General features: G+C 35.2%; 1 protein-coding gene across 5 annotated transcripts; it reads left to right on the top strand.

Annotated features, from left to right (window-relative positions):
- Positions 1-5115: 5115 nt before the first annotated feature.
- Positions 5116-10775, top strand: trmt10a (tRNA methyltransferase 10A). Of its 5 annotated transcripts, none has more exons than XM_079605248.1 (8): positions 5116-5227; positions 5793-5995; positions 6393-6555; positions 6685-6756; positions 7905-7979; positions 8624-8773; positions 9027-9132; positions 10230-10775. In XM_079605248.1, exons 2-8 carry the CDS (start codon positions 5808-5810, stop codon positions 10496-10498), a joined length of 1023 nt encoding a protein of 340 aa, XP_079461374.1. In that variant the 5' UTR covers positions 5116-5227; positions 5793-5807; the 3' UTR covers positions 10499-10775. The 5 variants fall into 5 exon arrangements, with proteins under 5 accessions (XP_079461374.1, XP_079461377.1, XP_079461378.1 ...); XM_079605251.1 differs by having other exon boundaries at positions 5122-5227; positions 5803-5995; XM_079605252.1 differs by having other exon boundaries at positions 5177-5227; positions 5736-5995.
- Positions 10776-10906: the final 131 nt, after the last annotated feature.

The raw sequence follows: 10906 nt of genomic DNA, 5'->3' as shown, positions 1-10906 counted from the left end.
AAAGACCCAGAGGCGGGCCAGAAGCTTTGGCTGAGGGATATTATACAAACAAATCAGCCGGCGTGCGACCGGCCAGCGCAGGGGAGTAATGTAAGACGCCCGAACTGCAATATTTTAATGACCAATAATCCTGCTATTAGCAAGCAGCGGATGGTTTTAGAGACACTAAATAACACTTACATAACTAACCTGTTAGCTGATAACTGCGTTCGCACTGCTGACAGAAGAACGCTGCTGTGAGAGATTCAGTTTTTAATATTACTCTTGTTTTGTTTCACACAGGAGCCACGTGACGTCAGCTTGTCTCTTCTGTTTTTTGCTGAATTTATTCCTCCTTCATCATGAAATACCCCCCCCCCCCCACACACACACACACACACACACACACTCTTCTCCCGTTATTATCTGTGGCCTGCTTGTTCATGCCGGCTATCCCATTTGCTTCGTTCTTGTGTTATAACATTTTGTCGGTCTGCTTGTCAAATCTTTATGAAAGCTGATGGATTTTTTTGCATTGGATTTTGTTTTTTTTCAATGGGTAGTTGAATTCATGTGCATTTACTGTATACGTCATTGTAAAATATCACTCTAAGCACCTTCGGAATGATGTCAGTTAAATAAGTTAAAGAGAACTTAACACTTTACTTAAAGCCTTTATATACTGTATATATACAGTAAATATATATTTGTTTTTTAATGCATTGTATGCAATGCATTTTGCTGTTGATTAACAGTAATTCGTGAAAAAAGAAAATGGCCCAGCATACATTCATTTCACTGTAAATTTCTGACTACAGTAATTTATTGTAAAAATATTCTTTAATCCTGTAAATTCCGGCCATTTTTTTTACAGTGTAGCTCAGATACATTAAAGTATATATTAACAGATACAACCTTTGATGCATTAGTAAATGTTGATATTAACATTAGTTAACTTCATGTTAACTAATGTTAACAAATGGAACCTACCTTTCTGTTACAATTATATAATGCATTATGATGTTCATTATTACAATACATAAAGGCTTTAAGTAAAGTGTTACCAAATAGTTTTTTTTATTATTATGACTGCTAAGGATGTCATATTAAAATTCTGCCAATAATTATTTTAATTTTATGGCTGCTAACCAATAAATATTAGAACTCTATACTATACTATTTTTTGTCTAAATAATCATAATGTAACAGCACGGAAAATCTATATTCATGTTAAAATTTACTACAGATTACATTTAAGAGTGTTAATAAATGATTAGTGTTTTTCAGTGAACTAACTATAAATGCAATCTAAATGTAAAAATAGGCCAAGTTTGTGCACAATTATATATCTGTATATAATTCAATATATATATACAATATCTAATATAAATAGTAACTTAAATTGATACATGTAAAGGCTATTAACAGGTTCTCTATAAAAAACACACCAAATTTCTCCTGGTTTCCATCTTTCCTTGACTGAAGTTCTTCTCCTGACCTTGATTCTCAACACTCTTCCTTGAGAGGTGGTCAGTGAGCTTAACAAATGACATTATACATTTTATATTGTATATTTGTGTGATTTTTTTTTTTTTACTGCTGTTGTTTTTTCTGCTGGTATTGAATAGACCACCATTAAACACACACAAATGTGTGGCGATGTGGTGAACGGAGTGTTTTAGGGGACGGTATTTCCTCTATTACTCACAGTACCGGTATAGCACGAGTGTGTGAGAGAATGTGTTTACCAAGTCATTTTGATTTGGTATTGCAGTTTCATTGCTTTTGGCTGCAGTGATAATGGATCAAGGTCAGGTGAATTGATTTCAGGTGAAGAAATGAAAGATATTAGAAGGGATTTCTTGTATTTTGAATACAGAAACTGTTATACAAAACACAGTTTACAAGCTTTGTAGCTTTAGACAACGTTTTAAAATTTGAAAAAAAGTAATCTACACTGTGCTGGGTAGTAACTCATTACATTTACATGTCATCTGGATTACGTAATCAGACTCCAAAAATTAAGTACTCGCAATTAGATTATATATATAAAAAAGTAAATAGACTACAGTTACTTTTCTCTTGATTACATGCCATTCTCACAATGGCAGTAAATTATTCATCATGATTCTACCGTTCAACCACACTGTGAAAAAGTTGCTACTTTACAATTTTAAGTACAATCAACTCGGATGTTTAAGTAATTTCAACTTAAATTACATTAAAATGACTTTTAAAAAAAGAGTTGAATCTTGTGTAGCATAAACAAGTAGAAAATTGCATAAATTATTTTAGTTATTATTTGAATTATCACTCAGTGAGTCATTCAACCACACTGTGAAAAAAGTTGCTGCCTTAAATTTGTAAGTAATTTTAAGTAAGTCATTTCAATTTAAATTACATTAAACTGACTTAACTTATTTGTATGAGTTAAAGCAATGTAAAAACATATTTTGTCATAAATTATTGATCTTAGAATTGTTTTTACAGCACATGTATTACTGTCTTTGAAAGGCTGTCTTTCAAACACATTCACTTAATTTCATATTTACATGCAATGTAGGAATTCCCCAACTTTTTTGTCAGCTGAACCTTTTTGCCCTAATATATTTATTTGAGGTACCTCCAGATATTTTAAGTTATTAAGTTAGGTCAATAATACAATTAAGACATAATAATAATAATAATAATAAGTAAATAATAAAATGTTATAATAATAAAAAATTATAAAAAATTACGGTTCTCTGATGTCAGTTAATGGTCACACGACATGCAGGTAGACAAATCTTTTTTTAATCTTTTTCATCAAATCTTTTATTTAGATTTTAATTTGTATGACTTAATTACTTACTTCATTAAACTCAAACCCCCCTGCAGTTCCTTCATGAACCCCAGTTGTTGGTTGTTGGTAAGGAAGAAGCTGTACACACTGGACGCGACAAAGCGACTGTTGCGAATCCATTTGTCCTTCGTATCAAATTGAAGTACGTCAGAAACAGTACGTCAGTTTATCGTCCGGAGTTTGTCGCATTGCTCCGCGCCACATCCAGTGTAGACAGCATCATTTATTATAATGGCTTTTATTCGCTTTTTCACGTCTTTAAGATAAGCCGACAAAATTAACATTCTTTATAACTGACATTATTCTGAACATTTTAATAACAGAGGGCTTACATTTAGACCCTCTGTTATATTGTTTTTGTTTTGCTTTTTTTGATGCACATGGCAAGTTTTTAATAACTCTTGTTTTACTATTCTTGTGAATTCATTCATTATTTCAGCTGTTGGAGCTGCTGGCCAGTCCGTTAAGCTGTCTTTGTCAAAGTTTGGTGTGGCGTTGTCATCAAATTAATGAGAATATCATTCGGCGTGTTTAAATTCAGTGACAAGTTTACTTAAAAGTTTTTTTTTTTAAATATAAATATGTGAAATACATTACACAACAAGGTAAATATGTGAAAATGTGTTTGTTTGGTATGTGCTCTATGTTGGTTTTGTTTGTAATCAGAAGTCACTTGATGTCATAAGATGACATTGAATGTTCCTGTAATGCCATTGTTTAATCATAAGCAATCACTGTTTTTACGAGCTACACTTGATAAATGATGAGACTGACATGGGGAAAAAGTTATGTTACAATGGTTAGAAGTATGTGTGAAGATGGACGGGCGACCTATCGGATGAGAATACGCATTATAGCGTCTTAGAAAGAATAAAGACTGAGATTCAAAACAAAGGGATGCAAAAAAGGGAGAAATGTTCTCTGGTTTGAAGTTACAGGAAAAATAAAAATTGTACTTTAAATCAGCATTTTGTTGTTGTTGTTTCCTTACTTGTCCAATAAACATGCACTTTTCCAAACACATACATTTTTTTTATTATAATAGTAGTAAGTAATTTGCTAAATGTTCCAATGAGTGCACTGTACAAAAAAAAACGTACATTAAGTTAGATTTTGAAGGTGAAAATTTAGATAAAGCAATGTAAAAACATTTGTTGTCATAACTTATTGATCATATAATTTTTTACAGTGTGCTGAAGATGGGAGTAGTTTATACTAGAGCCCATATCAGTTGTTGTTAATGGCATTTTAAAAATGAGTAAACCAGCTGTACAAATATTTTTTACCATATTAAGAGCTGCACGTTAAGGTCATTGACAGCAATCTATTTGTAATCCTCTGTAAAGTGCCTATCGGGAGAATTAATATAGGAAGCAACAAATCCATATGCTAATATGTGTTGCAAAGTGCTAATGTGAAAGGTGATAGTCTAGTTAAAAGTCTTTCTCACATTCCTCAGCAATGGGAATGTAAACTTGCTGTAACTCTACTCAGGTGACACCAGCTCTGAATCAAGACTTGACATCTGTTTTATCATTTTAATTCACTGAACTTATCAATGCATTTCCATGAATGATGTGTAATAACTTTTTTTGTGCTGACGCAATGAAAACATTATCAGAGACCAGATATGAACTAAACATTTTATTAACATTACTGTAAGAACGTTTGTTTAGAGAGAATGTATGTCCAGGCAAAGTTCACGGTCAGTTATGAGTGCCTTTTTTCATGCCAGTGCTACATTAAAAGCACTGTTACCATGTAATGTGCATGGCAGAATATTTCAGTTGACCACCTGTGCATGAAACATAATATGGTGTTACATTATATGTTGGGAGGCTGGTATTTTGCCAGCCATGCTGTCAGACATACATCATATATGGTGTTTGAGTAAATAACAAAATAGAAAACAATATTTGCATTATAAACAACTATGGTTTCAACATCAACCCTGTTTTTTTGTAATAATTCACTATTCTTAGAATTGTAAAGGAGACATTTTTAGTACTATAAGGATTTGCCTTTTTGAAAATGTATAGGCTTATAGTTTAACAATATATATGCATATCTCAATGTTAAACGTCCTAGTTTAAGTGTTAAATGACTCACAACATAGGCCTATGGCAGATTCAAGGCCATACACATCCAGAAAATTGTGAAAAGGATTACAGAGTTTCAAAAAAATGTTATAATGCATATACAAAAGTTAATACACATGTAAACAACTCACAACAGATGTTATCAACCTAGGATAATTCATTACAAAGATTTCTCATGCCTGGATGTCTTCTCTTGCCCTCACCAACATGGCGAACTGTTGACGTTCCCACGCTGAGCGAGTCGCTTTTAAATGACGCAGTATCCAGCACACGATGACAGCCCCACTGCAAACACAGCAGTTTAGAGGTAGTTTTCTCTTTCATGTAATTCTGCTATTTGAAGTAAATTATCACTATTATAAGGGCCGTTTTATAAGGTATGTCGGCATGCTTGTTTTATGGTCCCCCTGACGTTTTGCCTCATTTTGACAGTCAGACTCTGAATACATCTGATGTTAGATAGCCTATCTTAAGTTAACCAATATCGTAAGACGTAGATATCTTAAGTTAACATGTATTGCATGTCAAATAATATGGAAGTCATAGGCTACCTTTATACAATAAAATAACAGTCAGAGCTCATGATACCACAGGCAAAAGTGACATAAAGGTTGTAAGTTGCCGTCTTTGTTTGAAAGCTTTCTAGGCATCATAGTCGCGGTTAAACGCGGATACGGTAACCACAATTGTGTCTAAATTCTACCAGCTTTTCTTACATCTGTGTGTGTGTGTGTGTGTGTGTGTGTGTGTGTGTGTGTGTGTGTGTGTGTGTGTGTGTGTGTGTGTGTGTGTGTGTGTGTTATTTGTTTGAGTAGGCTACTGCTCCGCTCGGGATGCCGAATCTTCTCAGTGACTCGAATCTTTTGAATCAGTTCATTTCAGATTGAATGGCCACCGATATGGCCAATGCACCTGCAGTGCAGGAGAGGAGCCATGAATGTGCTAACAATGAAAATAAATCGACAAGGGATGAAAATGAGACCGTACAGACTGGAGAAACCGAAACACTGTCTAAAAGACAAAGGAAGAAACTTCTTAAGAGTCAACAATGGGAAGAACAGAGAGAACTTCGCAAGTAAGCAGTAGCCTACTTATTTTAGTATGATTTATGTATACACTTATATAGTTTTTATTCATATTCTGAATGATGATTCACTTTAATTTATTTCCATTTTAGTTTTAGTGTTTGAGTATTAGTATTGCATTTCTAAAATAAAAAAACGTTTTTATGCAAGTAACCATTCAAACTGACGAAACAAAACAAAACTGTTTGCTCTACTAATACATGGTCAAGCAGCTCATGCTTAATGAGAGACACTATAATTTAGGGTATGGTTCACATCAGCAAAAAAGTGTAAACACAATATGCTTTCTAAATAAAACAACTATTGGTTTCAATAGTTCAGTGTAACGTATCTGCTAGTGGCAAAGCTTAATCATTAAACACTATATACATTTCCATTAATGTACAGACAGAAGCGGAAAGAGAGAAAGCAGCAGAGGAAACTGGAGAGACAAGCGCAGGCTGACGACGGGGTGGAGTGGACGGGGAAGAAGCGTTTGCGCAGGTCGGCAGAGCCCAGCTCTCTCAGACTGGTCATAGACTGCAGCTTTGATAACCTCATGCTGCTCAAGGTGAGCAACAACTTCAGTAAAAGGCATCTTACAACTTCCTTTGATCACTTTCATAATGCTATCTAACTGTTGCACTAAAAAAAATCTTGTTGAAAGGTACTTTAAAGAACCAAATTTCCTATTGTGTAGGATGTAAAGAAACTTCACAAGCAGATTCAGAGGTCCTATGCTGAGAACAGACGCACCCTCCATCCTGTACAGGCATGTTTCCTTCAGATATATACTGTATATATATATATATTATATAGACTCATTACATGCCAAGTGAGATATTTCAAGCCTTTATTTGTTATAATTTTGATGATTATGGCTTACAGCTTATGAAAACCTTTTCACAATATTCTAAGTTTGAATTTGGGGTTTTCATAAGCTGTAAGCCATAATCATCAAAATGATCACAAATAAAGGCTTGAAATATCTCACTTTGCATCTAATGAGTCTATATAATATATTAGTTTCACCTTTAAGTTGAATTACTGAAATAAATGAACTTTTGCACGATATTCTTATTTTTCGAGTTTCACCCGTGTACAGCATTGGTTCCCAACAGGGGAGTCGCGGCCCACAAGGGGGCCTCAGCGAGCTCTGCGGGGGGTCGCGACATATTTTGAAAAGTTTTGAGCAATGAGAATTAAATAAAAGTCCTTAACTGTTTTCTGTTAAAAATGTACAACATTTATATAATGAGTGAGTTCATCATGGATCCATTTCCCAATCCGTGTTTTTGTCTTATCCTGAGCCACTATGGTACTCCTATAATGAGTGTTTACATTGGGACTATTTTACACGGGTTCGGATCGCTGCTGCTGCGAAGTAGCCCTGGACCTGCGTGACTCGTCATAGACGTACACAGAGAGAAGTAGTTCCGGCTACAATGTTCTTCCGAAAGACGCATTATTCTGCAACGCAAGTTTATTATCGCTCGCTATTGCGCCAAAAGCATCAAAAATAAAGCCTCACAAATAACATGCAAGTATTGAGTATGACAGCAGTCATTTAGTAATAGCCTATATTCTTTATTTTTTTACCTACGCACCAGTGTGAATATTTTTGTTATTGCATTTCAAATAGGGCCAATTTATAGGCTACTTCTAGGCTTACATTTTTAAATTACAAAGGGCCTACTGATGTTTTGTTATTGTATTTTCAATATCATAGGCTATTATTTGTGCATAAACATATCTGGTTATAGTAAACATACCGTTTATCATCGATAATATCATTAAATGTGAAGGGGGGTCCTAAAATATTTTCTTGGGAAAAAGGGGGTCTCAGACAAAAAAAGGTTGGGAACCACTGGTATACAGTATATATAAGTAAAACCTTTAAATTCTTTTTCATATTCACAGTTTTACCTTACAAGTCACGGTGGTCAGTTGAAGCAAATCATGGATGAAATTAACAAAGGCTGGGTCAACTGGAAGGTAAGATGTGAAATGACACTACTTATAATAAATATTACAGTTATTTATTTTGTTCGCACTTTTGTAAAGTCATCTGACAGTAAATGTCATTTGCTGTTGCAAAACTGATGTTTGCTGCAGACATCTTAGCAATATAATAAACATTTTAAAATAAATACAATTTAAAAAATTGTTTTAAATATAAACAAACAATATAAACCTTTTTGGCTTGTGTTTACAAAATGCATACCTGCAATTTATAATAGCCATATACTGTAAATATATAGCCATAGTTTTCTAAATGATGTTTGATTACAATTCTTGTCACCCGACGTCTGTGATCTCATGTACCGATTCAGATGGGACTAACATCTGAGACATATGTCTTTAATGAAGTACTTATTGATATAACTTTAATTTATTATTAAAACCCTATTTAAATAAACCTCACATGAGTATATAGAAGTGGATGTTTATAATAAATCCACAAAAGTGACCAGAGTCATCTAGACCGGTATCTTACCTGACACTGATATTAAAATATCTTAGCATATTTTATGGAAAAGGGCGGGGCTACATAAGGTCTTTATGAGTAGATTTGATGTATGAATGTTGGATAATAGAAAGCGACGCCTTTAACACATGGACATTTCAATGTGGTGTAGGATGTCCATGTCAAGCCTGAAGCGTTTCATGAAATCCTGAGCAAGGACGACCTTGTCTACCTCACGTCTGATTCCCCCAATGTGCTGGAAGAGCTGGATGAAGCCAAAGCCTATGTTATCGGAGGTCTAGTGGACCATAACCACCATAAGGTGAGTGGCTTGTTACAGTTAGAACTGAAAAAGGACATTTTCCTTAAGTCAGTGAAATGATTATTTGTGTAAAGTACATGGGACTGTTTTATCTCCTGAAAGTCACAGAAAATAATTTCACAGCCCCTGCTTGCAAGGAGATTTTATTTTGAGATGACAAGTGATAGGGTGGCACTTGTCATAATGTTTAATGTTTTTACCTTGAAGTCATTACAAGCTCATGGTTTTGGGGAATTCAAATGCTTTGTTACAGGGAATCACATTTGGTCGAGCCCAAGAGCTTGGCATTGCTCATGCTCAGCTTCCGCTGGGCAGTTTCGTCAAGATGAATAGCCGGAAGGTGCTGGCTGTCAATCATGGTGAGATGCCCTTTCTGACATTCTCTTTAGTCCCCGTTTACACCTGGAGTTAAGATCCATTTTGGTCGCTCGGATCACAAGTAGACGAGGGAGACACATTACTGTTTACACCTGGTGTTTTAATCCGTCTCTTTTGTCCACTTTCAAACACTTCTGTCCTGATTTCTATGAGGAGAGGGTTTATGGGCGGGTAAATGAATGGGCTTTTTCAAATCTTTCAATCTAATGGACAATATAAACTCACACAATTTACATATGAACGCGAAAGGAGACGCGGAAACATACAGAGAGCATTAGCTTTCATTTCTTCTCCGACAGCCGCAAGATCACGGCGGACGCTGTGTGTGAGTGTTAGAAATCAGGAATGGTGAGAGAACATTGTGCTTGGTGCGTTTTTCGTCTTCAAACCAAACTCGGGTCTTCAGCCAACAAAGTCTAAATCCCGTCTGGCTAGAGCTCTTCTCATAATATTTACACATTAGTTCAGTAAGCGGAGAGTAGACGGTCTTTTGTGGGTGTTTGAACACATTCGACCACATGAGCGATCACACTACGAAAGCAAAACCGGTCAAATGCGTTTTCGACTACCTCTGGAAGTGGTCAAAAGTGGACAAGCTCAAAGCGTTTTAGACCTGTTTACACCTGTATTTAGGGTCGTCCACTTGTGATCGGATTGATGAAAACACATCTTAATGCCAGGTGTAAACGGGTATCCATTCAAATGACACTTCTGTATTGTATGGAGGTTTCAGCCACGAAAAAAAAAAAGTAATTGTCTTTTTATCTCATAATTCAGATTTTTCTTGCAATTCAGACATTATAACTCAATTGAGAGTTTAAATCCTGCAATTCTGACTTTTTTTCCCCTCCGAATTGTGAGATATAAACTCGAAAATTGCAAGTTATAAAGTCAGAATTGTGAGACGACTTTTTTCTCAGAAGTGATATAAAGTCCTAATTCCGAGATGGAAATTAACTCACGATTGCGAGGAAAAAAGTAAAAAACAAAATGATTCTGCGGTGGAAACTTCCATAGTTATATACTACTTTTAAGTTTCCTGCTACAAATTAAACAATCATTTTCCCTCTTGCTGCAGTTTTTGAGATCATCCTAGCCTTCCTGGAGAAACGAGACTGGCAGGAAGCTTTCTTTACGGTTTTGCCACAGAGGAAGGGAGCTGTGCCAGTGGGCCAAGAGGACAAGCTCGGAGAGGGCAATGATGAGGAAGACTCGGATGAAGACTCAGACGCAGAACAGGCAACCTCGGAAAAGGGGACGGACTCAAAGGACCAATCAGATAGCAGACAAGAAGACCACATACCTCTGCTAAACCAATCAGATTCCAGCGAGCGCAACGCAGCATAGAGAGACGTAACATATTTATGCCATTTCATCTTTTTTTTGTGCTAATTTTTAATATTTTGTTTTTCTGATGTTTTTCCTTTTAGTTTAACAACATCTCAATTTGAGGTTTGAGATGCTTTATGCAAAGGTTTGGACTTGAAGCTGTTTTTGTCGAAACATTTAATGAAAATACGAAAAAGTACCTTTTTTTTTCAACCTTTTTCACTAAAAAACAAGCAACAAACAATGTGTAGATCTTGTGAAAAGAAATAAACAATTACAATATTACTTGTTTTAGAACAATGCGCCTTTTATTCATTGTAAACATTTAGTACCTTTGACCAGATGATTAAGAGAGGCGTAGATTTGCTATGTTATCTTAAATCGCATTCCTGTAATGAAAAGGATAAAAATGACAACATTTTTTGA

Source organism: Phoxinus phoxinus (assembly GCF_949152265.1).
Source record: "Phoxinus phoxinus genome assembly, chromosome: 2".
NCBI classification, from domain to species: Eukaryota; Metazoa; Chordata; class Actinopteri; order Cypriniformes; family Leuciscidae; genus Phoxinus; species Phoxinus phoxinus.
The sequence above is the reverse complement of the archived record's forward strand: the minus strand, read 5'-3'. Positions and strand labels throughout refer to the sequence as shown.

Coding starts and splice junctions, on each gene's coding strand:
- trmt10a (XM_079605248.1), top strand. CDS start 5,808: ATGGCCACCGATATGGCCAATGCACCTGCAGTGCAGGAGAGGAGCCAT. Junction 8,774..9,026: donor TGGACCATAACCACCATAAG/GTGAGTGGCTTG, acceptor GCTTTGTTACAG/GGAATCACATTTGGTCGAGC. Junction 9,133..10,229: donor GGTGCTGGCTGTCAATCATG/GTGAGATGCCCT, acceptor CTCTTGCTGCAG/TTTTTGAGATCATCCTAGCC.